The 15,088-nt window shown below is 40.7% G+C and overlaps 1 protein-coding gene across 8 annotated transcripts in view; it reads right to left on the bottom strand.

Moving 5' to 3' along the window:
- Positions 1–15,088, bottom strand: part of RASAL2 (RAS protein activator like 2) — a 176,191-nt gene that overhangs the window by 34,042 nt on the left and 127,061 nt on the right. For all 8 annotated transcript variants that reach the window (XM_071751156.1, XM_071751157.1, XM_071751161.1 and 5 more), the window contains one exon: positions 3,034–3,143. In XM_071751156.1, the coding sequence (XP_071607257.1) occupies positions 3,034–3,143 (110 nt within the window). The remainder of the gene's footprint in view (positions 1–3,033; positions 3,144–15,088) is intronic.

Raw genomic sequence — 15,088 nt, 5'->3', positions numbered from 1 at the left:
TTAATTCAACTGTGAACAGACAGCATCCATCCTCTGTCTCCATATGGAATGTCCTGTAGTGTTACAGCATCCCAAATCTTGATGTGCACCAGGAAAATGTATTTTTCTATAAACATCTCCTGTTTCTTAACAGGACTCAACCACCTCAAAAGCACGAGAAAACATCATGACAGGAACTTCTATTTCCTTCAAATCGTTGCAGGGCTTTCTTTATAACTCTCTGTAATATTTTCTTTGAAGGCAGGGCTCTTGTATTTGTCAGAGCAAGAAAAGCCAGATGCTATCAGCCAACCTGGCCCTGAAAACCCATATAGCACCATGACATCATCTGGTATTACCTGCTTAAAATGGGAAAGGGCTGACTCACCAGGGTAGGATGGAGAACTTTTTACTGAAAGAGACTGAGACTCATACAGAAAGCAGGGAGAGCTGAAGGTTAGAGAATGGTAATTACCTTTCATGAACAGTCAGCAGCTGTATGTTACCTTCTTTCATGCAGAAACAGTTGTCCCTGATTTCTCCCATTGGAAAAATCCCAAATAATAGCATAATCTCAAACACAAATCAATATTTTTAGCCTCCTCTTTCCCCCAGTCCATCTCCTCCCAATATTTTAATCCGCTCATCTTCAATGCTTCATTCCCACATAATTTCCAAGTTGTTTTTCCTGCTGTTCTACCCACCAACTGCATGTTTCAGGCACCCTTAGATACAGAGTGAAACATATGGGAAGAAAGGAAGAAATTATTGGTAAGTTTCACTTTACAGTGGAACTGAATTTCCTTTATGATTTTATTTATAAAATACCATCAGAAACGTAAAAGCTCTAACCATAAACTCTCCAAGTTGGTCTATTGAATTGGTTCACTGCCTGATCAGACCACAAATGCAGAAAGAACTCCATTAAACATTTAATCTTTCCAACAAAGGGTAAGTGGTAGTGAGAGTGGTGCTGCAAAGTTCTTTTTAGAAAGAAAGCATATCAGTAATTTGTGACCGTCACCTGCAGCATGAGGCTTCAACCAGCCTGAGGTGAGGCTCATGCTTTTGAACAGCAATGCTCATTTGTTTAAAGCTCTAACTCAAAGTAAATTTCAGCTCATCTTCCTTTCACCCAGCTTGGTTACTCTTAAGTGATCTCCCTTGCCTCCACACCACTGCCTCTCTTCACTTCATTGCACAGAGCTCTCAAAGAGAGGATCACACAGGCTGGTTACAGTGAGGTGCTACTGACATTGAGCCACAAAACCCTGACCTACAGACACAGGATGCATTGCTGTGAGGCTTGTATAGAAGGCCAGCCAAGGAGAGGGAGTAGATGGGAAGTAAAGAGGAGCCATCAGCTTGTCCCTGTCTAACATCCCATATATCCCCCATTTTCCAGGGCTTCATTCCCCAAAACCTCTCAGTCAGTGTGGACTCTGCCCACTGAATTTCTCAGTTAATTTGCTCTTGGATCTTCCTTTTTAAATACATGCCAAGGAGACATGAGAGGACTGACAAAACAGACCAGCTATGCCTCATGTCATCACTGAATGCATTGGATTTTATGCTTTGCAAGTAATCAGAGAAAATCCATGTTTCATTCTGCTCTGGTTAAAAATTCATGCTCACACTGCCAGGGGAGAGAAGGGGATCTGGCTTTAAAGAGAAGGCAGCTTTGCTGTGATATCTTGTCTTAAACCAAAATTGTAGGGATTAATTATAGCTGAATCTATTTGCTTTCCCAGAATTATTGCATTTCCCTTCTGCTGCAAAAGGAAGTATCATCAGTCCCCATTCACTGTGAGTGCCAAGTTTAGGAAACACAGATATCTTTTTTACAGCAAAGAGAATTTTTTGCATTACAAAGCTGGTTACAAACAGTAAAAGGAACAGGTACTTTATCACATGGTGGCATTCTTTAACCTGCTTTCTACAGCCATGCTGCCTCTCCTTGAAAATAGGGATTTATAAACCTTGATGCTCAAAACAGACTGGGTGGGCATAACTGCAACTGTAAGAGCAACATCATCCACATCAATGGTCACATTTAGTAAGCAGCAGTCTTGTCTAACTTTTGAAGTTAACAAGACTTCCAACATCCAAAGTCTTGCTATTGCCATGATTTTATGGTGCTGCCTTTCAGATGGAGAAGATACCACCCTGGCTTGAAGCAGCACAGCACGTCAGAGACAACTTAATGAATTCATCTCAGCTAAAGGAGAATGGAAAATGCACTAAAGAATGTAAAATCACAGAAGCCTGACATGGCCTTAAGTACAGGGCAGCTTATTTTTCACTCAATCTAATTCTCCTGCTGGGCTACTGTGGAATGTAAGACAGAGTAATGTTTAATAAATACAATCAAGAGACCTCACAAATAGTTGGAAAACCTGTGTGTGAGCACTTTTACTTGCCTCATATACTACCCATTCCCAGCCTGAATCATCAGCCAAGAGCCAACCAAGCAAGAATATGGAGCACTAAGACAGTCAAAAGTTACTGAGTTTTCCAGTTTTCTGTGAAACAGACCATCTGTTCATTGTTTAACACTACAGTAACTATACAGTTGACTGACATTAGCAAGGATTCTTAATATGCCTGAACTGCATCTCTGCACTTTGCCAGTGGTAGCTGAACTGATCTGCCTGCACCAGCATAATCCCTCATATTGGCCACTGTGCTGATCTGGGGATGGGCACTGCATGCATAAAGGCAAGTTTCTCTAAAGCTGATCAATCCCAGGGTTCTGCATCATGAAATTTATAGCCTGCAGCTTAAACAGATGCAGAATAAGGTATTTGAGTCCCTATACTTAACCTGAAATTTCCATCAGCTGTTAAGAGCAGTAAACGTTTTCAGTCCTGTGGTACGCTGCATCCTGAATAACCTCTGACATACCAGGGCCAGCCCGAAAACCACCCGTGTGCCAGTTTAAAAATAAATCCCCTTGCTTGCACTCATTCTCTAAGTGCACACCCATGCTTTCAGAATGGGTAGGAGAGGCTGTGGATGAGGAGGGATTGTTTTGGGAGATGCAGGGATCCTTACCTTTCATCAGCACTGCGGAGAGATGGGAGGCGGAAGCTCGTGTTCCTGTCCAGCTTTGACTGACTCTTGGTCCTCTTGATGGACCCCTTCAGACGTTTGCTGAAAAAGCCCTAAAAGGAGAAGTTGCAGAAGTGAATCAGGGAAACTGATGCCAGTAATAAATCAATCAATATACTGAGTTCCAACAAAGCAGCAATTCCTGCAGACAACGACTGCAGAACGTGCTGTATTGGGATTCCTCTTTAAAGGTGCACTTCAGTGTATTCCAACAATTATACAAGAGACCCCAAATCCCTCAATTATAATTTAATAAGGTGTGGTCTTAGATACCAGTATTTTTCCTACCTCCCCTTTAAAAGCCATGTTTTTAATTCTTCATTAGATTAAGAGTACAAGGTATATTTTATTATGACCTTCTACTGCACCTACAGCTACACCCAGGTTTTCCTTTTTCAATTTAAATATAATGGATAAGTCTTATGATGGTTGTAATTTCAATAGTCTCACTAGCCAGAACTGAAAATTACAAAAGACTTCACACACTAGCAACTTCAGATTCCAATTCTGGCATTATTTTGAAGCAAAGCTCAACTCAAAAATCTACCTGCGATAGTATAATACATCTTCCAGTAATTTGTCTTTTGAACTCCAATTGTGAACCAAACAAGTGCTGACTAAAGACTTGTTAGTTGAAGGCAGACCCTTGCAAAGCTTGAAAAGCTCTGGTGATGGAGATTTAACCATCTCTCTGGGAACCTCAGTCCAGTCCTGCATTCAACAAAACCCTCCCAAGCAGCCATCTGCAGCAGCTGCCTCTTTATAGCATCTGTTACTACAGGGAAAAGTTTGACTCCACATTCATGATTCCCCTCTCAATTGCCATAAGCTTCCTTGTATCACCCCTTTGCCTCTTTTTTTTTTTCAGGTAAACAAGCCCTGAGCCTCTCCTCATAGTTCTCTACTTGTTGACACCATCAAAAGGTGTTGCTGTGTTACCAGTAGTGAAACACGAGTCCATCTGACTACTGAAATACAAAGGGGTGTGTACACTTCTAAGTGTGGGGAAATCACAGGAATATTTCACCACCTCCATGTTTCATTTTCCACTGTAGCCCTTTAAATTACTCAAAGCATAATATGCATTTTAAATAATTGTGTCCAAATAGTCCTGGGCCTTGCAGACATACATGCACATCCAGTCACATGCATGACTAAAGCAAATATACAGGTTCTTAATCCCATGGGATTAAGCAATGCTTTGCTGGTCAAATCTGTCCTGCTCCTTTACCAAACAGCTGCACAAAGCACCCTGTGCACTGCTGTCAGATTTAACCGAACACAGGAGCAAAATCATATTTCCAAGAATATTGTAGGCTGGTTATAAATTGCTAGAATTTGCTTCCAGTGAAGGGTTTTTTGGTGTGAATTGAACCAGCAGACTTTAGCACAGGTCTAGTGACAGTGGCAGCCAGCTGGGGCCAGCCCTCTCTCCCATCACCCCTGTTTTGCTGGGATAGAAGTTAAGTACAGCTAATTCTGAACACATTTGCAAGGCAAGCCTCTACATGCTGTGTTTGGGGCAGGTGACAGATGTTGCCCACAGCTGCATCCCATAATACAGAAATCAGCAAACTGGAGAAAAACAAGGACTTCTTGCAGAACCCTGACAAAGCAAAAGTGTTTTATTTGCTCCAGGTGACTCAGCCAAGCTAAAGTATGTTGACTTCTTCAGCTCTCAGACTCAAAATTAGGCTACCACAAAAAAAAAAGAAAAAAAAAAAAAAAAAGTACTTCATCTGTAATCTTTCAGTCTGAAAAATCTCACATTTCTCTCACCTCTTCAGGAAGATGATGAGGTTTATTTACAATTGGACAGGGTGATACATAATTTCCTACAGGCTCTTTTTCCCACAAAAGATTGGGATCTAGTGATCTTTCAAGGTCCCTTCCAATCTGGGCTGCTCTACAGTACTTAAAGGAAAGGGCTATCACCTGCTTCTCATCAGTGGATGCCAGATTGATTGTTGGAAAAGATGTTGCTTCCAAACAGCATTTGGTAAGGTTCAAGACATACACTGCCAGAATCTCTAAAACAATTTTCAAGTCTCATATTTGCCTTTCCATTCCTATACATTCAGAGCTCCTTTTGAAAAAAAAAAAAAAGTATTTTCTTCCCTTTAAACAGGCACACCCTTCACCCCACCTCTACCAATTCTATTCAGCTGTTCCTGGTCCCTTTACCTTCAGTTTCACACAATCCCCACCTCCTTGAAAGCACACAATTCCCCTCTCCATACATGCTGGTAGGGGGGTTCTCTCTCCTGGCACTCATTCTCACTCTGCATCTTTAATGAACAACAAAGTATGACCTGCTCAGTTGTCAAGTGTAAAAAGAATCCCAAATCTCTACATCCTCAGGCCCATACCCGTGACATCTCCACCAAACACACCAAGATGGCCTTTCTCCTCTCTTTCACTGACATTTGGACAGAGATGTGTTATTGAAAGCCTCTCCACACCTGATGCTGGATGAAGAATGTTTCCAGCCTATGCAGATCCTCCTCTTCCAAATACCTGTGCAGGAAACTGCTCACACACACCAGAGGCAGCCACGGGCAGTACAGAGAAACTGGGATGCCCTGTGGGATGGTGCTGCTGGGGACAAAGGAAGAAGCAACCTGTTTTCTGCATCTGAAGGCAGTGCTATATTTAAGTCTGCCCTTCAATTTCTGAGGCTTGCCAGCCAGCAGGCTCCTCAGGGGTGAAAGCTGCTATGCTCTCTTGAAATATGAAATAAAGTGGAAAAAAAAAATGTGTGATACCTTGGTACTGCAACAAAAAAACCCCTCACATAGATCTACATAGCATGCTGGGGGAAAAGGTACTGCTAAAAGGGAAGAAATGTTTTTAGCTGTATGTGCCACTCAAAATCTACCCATGTTCCTGCACTTTTCTTGGTCCTGGTATTGAAAAAGTGCCTTTGAAAAAACTCTGTAATCAATAGATGCTCTTGGACTTCTCTTGGGACCATTGCTGGAATACAAGCAGAGGATGTACAGCACTTTCAAAGGCACTTTCATATATTCTGACCTCTCAGCATAAAAGGTAACAAACTCAACCACAGGGATTCAGATCTGGTAGACCCTGGCTTCATTCCAGTACCTTTTCAGGCTACTCAAATTGCAGACACAAAATACCATGGTTTTCTCCCCTTAAGGACAAATAAGACAAAACTGACCCAATTCAGCAGAGGTTCAGCAGCACTTAGTGTGAACCATTCCAAGTCCCATACAGAGAGGAACTGTGAATATTCATTTTTGTGTGCACGTACAATATTAAATTGGTGTTGCATTCCCATTTGTAAAACATGTTCTTGGTTTAATTGAGTAAAATCTATTCCCTAATGAAATAAATATGCTATTTGAGGTTGAATAAGGATATCCAGAGTTGACTACACAGACAAAAAAATCAGGATAAGAACATATGTAAGGATAAAAATGTATTCAAACACTGCACTTAAAGGTCATTCTCAAAAGACTTGAAAATCTTTGCAATATTTGCTCTCTGCTTGCTGGCAGTTCACACAGGGCCAGTGCTTATAGATGGACAACCTGGGAGCAGCATGAAATATTCACATGTGCCAGAACTGAGCAGAGCTTTTTGACTTCCACTTGCCAAAGAAAAGACTTTGAAATACTGAATACAGATTAAAAAAAAAGATGTAGTGATGAAAAGTAAACTTCTACCTACAATAATACCATCTAATTGAAAGGTTTATTTCCTTTTCCTTCTATAAAGAAGAAACTCCTGCCAATGCTAATCACTGGAGTTTGTACCATTAAAAGCCAAACCCACCTTTATATATTTTTTATTGTCTAAGTATCTATTTCAAATACTTATTCCAACAGAAGATACGGTGCTGTTCAGTTCCTATATCTAAAAGTAAAGAAGCATCTAAGCTATAAGAATCATCATGGAAATTTTTTAAAACAGTAGGAATTTTCTCTTTTTTAAGACAAAAAGATGGAAGCTTATTACCCAAACTACCAGAAATTATGAGACTATGTTCTTAGTGAAAAAGTACAAAGTGTCTGGTAAGATAAATGAGCTTGGGTACAATCTGAAAAGATCAGTACTGTGCAAACACAGTATTTAAGGAGTAGTCCAGCAGGAGCATAACTGTAGAATAACTGTGCCTTGATCTCTTAAGAGACAGATTTAATGGTCCTTACCTAATGGGAGAAAGCTCAGAACAAATTACTCTCAGAACCACAAGTTTGGGGGAACATGGGCAGAACAGAGAGATGGAGGAGAGAGTCCAGCCATGCACTGAATCAGGCATGTGGAACAGGTTCAGAGCAGGTTCATCATCACAGCCAAAAACACCAGGGTAAGAAATCCCAATGCTGCAACATCTAAAAATAATTCAGTCCCATTGAGAATTCTATTCACCTCATCAGGAAGTTAAGCAACTCCTCTCTCTCACTCTGCCAAGAAGAAATTGCTATAGGAGAAGTGAAATTCAACAGGCTTTTGTAGTTCCCCTCCAGAGCTGCCCAGGGAAGGTACAGAAATTCTGACCTCCAAGTACATTAAACTCAGGGATGGTGTTGGTCAGGGCAGCTTTGGCTTTAGGAAATGCACACCCTGGGGCAAAGGTAACAACTGCCTGTCCTTAATCTTAGTAAAAGAGCATTTAGACTGTCCAACAAATTCAAAGACAGCCCAAGGATGAACTACTCAATTCTTTCACTATTGCTCCCTACAGACTGACTGATTGTTCACTCTGGAGAAATCAGTCCATGCTTAATAATGATTGCCTTTGTTGCTTTGAAGGCAAAAGGTTAATTTAGTCATGAACTAGTAAAACTACATGTAGCTACAACATGAATAATCTGTTGATAAAGTGCAATGGTAACAGTAGAAGTTTCAAAGCACAAAAACCAGATAAAATGGGCAATGGCAAAGGCTCATCTTACATACAATGCTGTGGTTTGCAGCACTATTGCCTATTTTAGGTTATTTCTGTGGACAAACCCATTGCTTGCAACACATCCTGAACATTTATAGTTCTTGATGAGCACTAGTATATTATTAATAACAGCAGGTGGGTATCTTTACAGAGCAATGAGACATTCCCTCTGAGGGGAAAGATTGAATGGGTTCAAAGGTAACACTGGAGTGGCTCTGGATGACAGCAGAACTGCCTCTCAGCTACTGTGCATGGTTAGTATGCAAAGCACTTTAGTTCTGAAGCTGCTCACAAGCAGCTATCAAGAAAAAAATAAATCATACTCAACTGAAAATACTCTCCTGTGCCAGTAATGCTGTGAAGCTATGGGAAGCAAAAAAAGCAGGGAAAGATAGCCAGGTCATAAAATGGAGATATCCAGCTAGCAGGATATTCCAGGGATTAGTAGCAAACATGGTGAAGTTTACTATCCCCTGTAGAACAAAAAAACCCCACAATTTACTAGTGCTGAGGTGATGTTTGCTTATGGGCACAGGAACGCTTGTTATTAAAATATTAGCAATGACTGCCTTTGAAAAGCCTCTCAGCCACTCACATAGTAGAAAAGCAGACAAAAAAACCCCCCAAAAAACCTATGTATACACTGGTGGTAACATAAAGAACAAGACAGTGACTTACACCAGTCAAATTTCACCATCAACTCAAAAAGCCTGGCACTATGTCACTGAAAAGGTGGCTTGTGCACAGAAACCAATAAAAACATGCTTATAAACAAAGGATAAAGCAGAATAAAAGTAAAGTGGTGTTATGTAAAGCTGCTGTGGCTTTCACACTAATGTACCAACTCTCTTCTGATCTTCTCATCTCAGCAAGAATAGCAGAACAAAAATCAACTCCAGAAGTATAAACTGATTACAGGCAGACAAGAGGGGGATTTACAAATGATATATCTTAAAGAGCAACCACTTATTTTAGAAACAAAAGCAAGAGGGGATTATAGATGTATAAAACAAATAGAATGGAAATTAACTAAGCTCCTCATGTGCCCTGTTATGTAAGAAAACCAAGGGGTGATTTAACAGCACATTTAAATGATTGTCAGGAGACCTTTCCTAATGCTATCTATAAATCAGCCTGCAGAATTGTCTACCACAAGATATTACACAGACAATTTTTTTCAGCAAGATTTAAAAAGGATAAAGGTTTATATAACGAAGAATAACATATGTAGCTGCATTAGTCAGGTTTAAAAATAACAAGACTGAGCAATTATCATGCTTCAGGACACAAGCTGATCAACAGCAAGGATCAGGAAGATATTTTTCCCCTGATGGGACAGCACTGCTGATTTGGCCAGATAACAATTTCAACTTTCCAATGAAAAATTGTCTGTTGCCACAGAAGGATGTGAAATAGGTTTAAGAACAGTCATAAAAAACCCAAGGAAATGGAGAGGTTACCGCAAGAGGGAAAAATTGATAATGCATCTAATAATAAAATGGCACCTATTCAGTGTAATGTGCAGTCAAAAGGACTACAGGAATCAAATTTCTGTGTCACTGGGAATCATGCTTAAAAATTGATGAGGAAAAGCTGGGGAGACCTACAGCAGCTTTTCAGATCCCAGTTCAGCAAGGTGCTTGGAATGGAAGTCACTGCCCCCATCAGGCACCAGCATAAGTAAAGATAATCTGTAAAAGCCCTTCTGCAGGACTTAAGGAATAAAGATCAGAAGCCTGTCTAGAGAGCAACAAAATAATGCTGATAACAAATATAAGAAAGAGGTCACCTGAGTCTACCAGAGAGTTTCATCAAACAGCAGTTTGTCACCAAACTGGCTGCAGCTGGTGAGGTACATGGCCAAATGATGACCTCAAACCTACCTCAACCACAACTCAAGCAGATACTTTTATCCTTCTATCCCATCAGGAAGGAAGCAATGATTTCCATGACTAGCTCCTCAGTACCCTGGCAGGCAGCCAGGAAGCAGCCCAACACTTCAGAAAAGCTTTTGATACTACAACATAATAATTAGAAAAATTAGTGGAAGTGAGCTCTGTCAAAGCTAATAACACAAACCTGAGAACTGGCTGCAGGAATATTGTCCTGGTTTGGGCCAGGATAGAGCTCATTTTCTGCCTTGTATTTTTGCTTTCAGCTAAGTCTCTTTGTAAGTAGCTGCACTTGCTGAAATTAACAGCAAGTTTCTCACTCAGTGTCTGCTTCTGGGACTGATAACACTGATGGTTTTAGTTACTGCTAGAGAATGGGCTGCAGAGCCAAGGCCACTGCTCAGTTATGAGGTACATCTTGTGCTCCAGAAAGAGAAAAGGAGTAAAGAGTGTAACCCTGCAACCCTCCCTCAGGGAGAAGCAGACAAGATAAATGACCAAAATTGACCCAACAGAGTATTCCATCCCATACGAGTCATACTCGGTATAAAACTGAGGGATCACAAGGGTCAAACCCCTTCCCCTTCTTCTTCTGACTTTTTGTTTTGCCCTTCTTCCCCTGTCCCTGTTTTGCTTTGCCATCCTGGGAGGATTCCATCCGTTCCTCTGCCTGTGGTCCTGATCCATGCCAGCCTGGATCCCTGTGTTCCTGCCTCCAGCTCCTGACTGCTGCTGACTCCATGATTCCAACCTAGACTTTCTCAGGGCTGCCCTGGCAGCCTTGGGAATGATATGAGCATTAATTGAGGGAAAGAGGGAAGAACGTAGTATTGTTTTTTCCTGTATATTTGTATATATTTAATTATTTTCCTTTTTATCGTTAGTGTTTCATTAAAGCTGTGCAGTTTAGTTTCCAACCCATAAGTCTCTCTCCCTTATTCTCTCTCCTTTCTTTTTTAGGGAGGGAGATCATCTGTCATCTGGTTAATTGCTGGCCTAGTGTTAAACTGACAGATTTAGTGGTACCCAATGTGGGGCTTAAGCTCATTAGCTCAAGCCCAGTTCAAGTTTCAACCAATTTGTCTGAATAGTTTGAATTTTAACTATGGTTACATGGTGCAGTCGTGTTTCATACAGAGATAAAAAACTTGGTTGGTAATTACACTTCCAGTTTTAATTTGGGAAATTATACCACTCCATCTTATTTTGGGCTGACTCTACCAGATTTTAGTAGCAATAGCATTTCATATCTGAATCTCCTGGTGGGTGTTAATATATTTTTAATATTTTCTCATATATTTCTCATACATTGTTCTCATACAGCTCTGCTGCTGCTACTGCTGCAGACACCACAGCCTCTCCCCCACAATCCACCCAGCTACAAGTTGACTCTGTGACTCGGAGAAAAGTAAAACAAAGGAAGTCAGATTGTGAAACCTCTCTATGAAGTTACCTGAAAGAAGAAAGACTTTAAATGGGGCTCAGAACAACAAACTGCTTACGAAAATATTAAACAGGAGATTCTACAGGCAGTGGCCCCTGGACCAATTTGGACAGGGCCAGACATTAAAAATGTGCTCTACACTGATCGTCCTACATGGAGCCTCTGGCAGAAAGCTCCCTGAGAGACTTGAGGTTGTCCTCTAGGATTCTGGGGTCAAAACTACAAATGCTCAAAGGCCAACTGAAAAAGAGCCACTGAAAAAGAGATTTTGGCTGCATATGAAGGAGTCAGAGCTGCTTCAGAAGTGATGGGTACTGAAGCACAACTTCTCCTGGTGCCCTGATTACCTGTACTGGGTTTTATGTACACAGGTAGAGCATCATCTCTTCATCATGCCACCAACCCTACATGGAGTAAAAGGATTGCCTTACTCTCACAGAGAGACTCAAGCATCCAGGAATTGTAGAAGTGATAACAGACTGGCCAGAAGGCACACGCTTTGGAATGCCACCACAAAAAGTGGTAAAACAGGATGAAGCAGCACCACCATATGACCAACTACCAGAGAATGAGAAACAATCTGCTCATTTCACTGATGGGTCCTGTTGTCTGTCAGGAAGCCACCATAGGTGGAAAGCTGCTGTATAGAATGCTATCTGACAAGCTGCAAAAACAGCTGAAGGAGATGGTGAATCAAGTCAATTTGCAGAGGTAAAAGCCATCCAGTTGTTGGCTTTGGACATTGCTGAACAAGAAAAGTGGCCAAGACTTTATCTCTATACTGACTCATGGATGGCAGCAAATGCCTTATGGGGGTGGTTTAAAGCAGTGGAAGCAAAACAACTGGCAACTGCTAGAGGTGAACCTGTCTGCATTGCTGAACTGTGGAAAAACAGTGCTGCTTGGTTAGAGAAACTTGATGCAAAGGTGCATGATGCAGATGCCCACGTACCTTCATGTCAAGCTACTGAGGAACCTTGAAACAACCAACAAGCAGATGAAGCTGCTCAAGTGTTCCAAATAGATTGGGACTGGGACCTTAAAGGTGAACTATTTTTAGCTAGATGGGCCCATGGCACTTCAGGTCATAAAGGAAGGGATGGAAAAAATGTCTAAAAAGAGTAATAATGACAAATGATAAGGTATCAAGGTAGAAGAAAAGGTCCAATGGGATGTGGTGGGGATAGTGGCATGGCTGCTTCTGTTTAACATCTTTGTTAATTATCTGGAAGAAAAGTTAAACAGCACATTAATTACACTGAGCTGTATTAAATTAAGAGGTAAAGTAAGGGTCATCAAGGACAGAAATAACACAGAGGTTTGTGAGCTGATAATAGAAACTGATAACACACATTCCTGTGAATGTTAGTACCAGAACTTCAGGAATCAATTGAAGAGAATTAAAAACAGAAGAGCAAGAAAAGTGATAAAGGGGCCAGAAGACCTGATTTGCAGAGGATGCATTAATTAAACTTTGCATAACTTGACTAAGGTGTGATTTGGAGGTGAAGAAAATTAGTTGGTACACATTTAAATACTAAATACTAGGACAGCTGGAATGTGACTGGTGTTTAAAGCTACATACTTTCATAGTTCCCCTACATAAATTCCAGGAGGATTAGATAAAGTCAAGTTTACACCAAACATGATAAAAACATTCCTGCTGTTGATGTCAGCAGATGGTTTCACAGACTGGGTATACCCATTATCTGACTCAATGCTGGAGCTGGATGTAACAAATCCACTTTGGCAGAAAGACCTTGTTAAAGTTCTGAAGCCTATAAACAATATTACCCTAGAATAAAGATATGGATGAGAACTTGGTGAGCATCCTGGAGGAAATCAATCACCCATTTATGGCACAAAATCCACAGAATAACCAGCATACCTAAGCCACCATACCACATGCAAGTGACAAAAAATTAAAGCAGACTCAAACAAATGTATTATGGTAAGCAAAGAGTGGAATGAAAATGGATGAAAATGTTCATATTGCAAAGAGTGGAAAGTAGGATGAAAATGTTCATCTTACAATAGGGAGGACACATTTGAGCACAGACAATTTTTCACGAAGGATTCCCTGATGATCAAGAATTCCATCTCTGCATTGGTGCTGCCTCAGAATTAAGAATACAGAACTTGTCAGGTCACAGGGCCAAAAAAGATCTGCTTTGTCCTAACCTGGCTGCATGACAGCAGTGGAGCAGTGCTCTGGAGAAGCAACAATCCTGCTGACTGCATATAAAACGAGGCTGGGCAGTCAGGAGTCCCGAGATCTCATCAAGCTTTGACCTTCACTTAGGCTGGCTGCATTGTTTTCTGTTCCATTTAGCAGTACTCTTAAAGAGCAAAGAGGCACACAGCATTTCTATAGATCCAATTAAACTCTTGAGTAGAAACAAACCAAGGAAGGCTAACTGCAAGTATTAGTCTTATCATATTCACATAGGGTTCCTACAAAAATAATTTTATTTACTTCAAAAATGGGGTTATGGTTTTCCTATCTCACTTGCACTTGTTTCTTTGCCTCTTCTCATCATTTTTTCCTCTAACAGCCAGTAGTCATGGATGAATCATGTATTACTTGTAATAACAATTCACAAACAACCCTACTGCAAAGAAGCAGAAATTGGAGAGCACAACGTGAGTCTAAAGAGGGGCTTGGTAATTCCTTGCTAACCTGCCACTGCAGGAGACCTGAATATTCTGATAATTTCCTATTTATTTTGGTCTCCCATTTCCAATGGCAGGGCTATGAGATAATACAGTAGGTTGCCATAGTGCTACCAGGACTCAACAGTGCAACAGTAGGGAACGGGATGCACTGAGATGGAGACACTCTGCCAGGACATAGTATGTGTGGGAAGGGAAAAGCTGCTTTCTCACCCATCTGTGCGTCATGATGCCAACTTCTAGCCAGTTCCATCTGCCTTCCTGTTTCTTCAGTATTATAATAATAATAATAATAATAATAATAATACCAATAACAACAACGACGACTTTTCCTATATATGCATATAGCACATATCTGTCTGTATGAGAGAAGACAAACACTTAACCATCTCAATTTTCCTACCCTTCCATTCTTTCTCAATATTCCTCCCAGATACCCCTGAAAACGATCAAACTAAAATTTAAAAACTGCAGCTAGAGGGAGACTGATGTCTTCACTGCATTGTTTGGGGAAATGAGGAAGAAAATAACTCTTATCTCAGGTGTGTCTTGTGCTGTGCAATGTCACCAGTAGCAGAATCCACTTAATTCTCCTTGGTGGAAGATAACCAGGATTAATGCACTGCACATGCAGGACCATGTAGCTGTTAGGCCTGAGAAAGGGTATGTTTATAACAACTGGAATTCCACTTTTCAAAACAGTAGAATTTCAAATTTCTTTTCTACTACTTCACAGGTAGGAAAGGAAGGCAAATTTCCTGAATTTTACAAATTAGTCCTTAAAAGAAAAACCTTCCTTGACCACTGCCACTGAAAAGACTACTTTAAAAATGTCTTGTCAAGGAGATGTTCACTAAAGGCCACTATGCTGTTATGAATCAAAATTCCAGAAGCTCAACACATTCTAATTAATGGTATTTAAAAAAACAGATGCGTTTTTCTGAGTGAGTACCACTGCCTGGTGTTTTAAAGGGAAAAAAAACCTTCACAGAAAATGCTGGAAGCCACTGTCTTATTAGAAGACAGCTCTTAAACAGCTCTTCTGAGAGACAAACTTAAAAAGCTGTAAAAGCA

The sequence above is a fragment of the Heliangelus exortis genome, chromosome 8, assembly GCF_036169615.1.
Source record: "Heliangelus exortis chromosome 8, bHelExo1.hap1, whole genome shotgun sequence".
Taxonomy (NCBI): Eukaryota; Metazoa; Chordata; class Aves; order Apodiformes; family Trochilidae; genus Heliangelus; species Heliangelus exortis.
The sequence above is the reverse complement of the archived record's forward strand: the minus strand, read 5'-3'. Positions and strand labels throughout refer to the sequence as shown.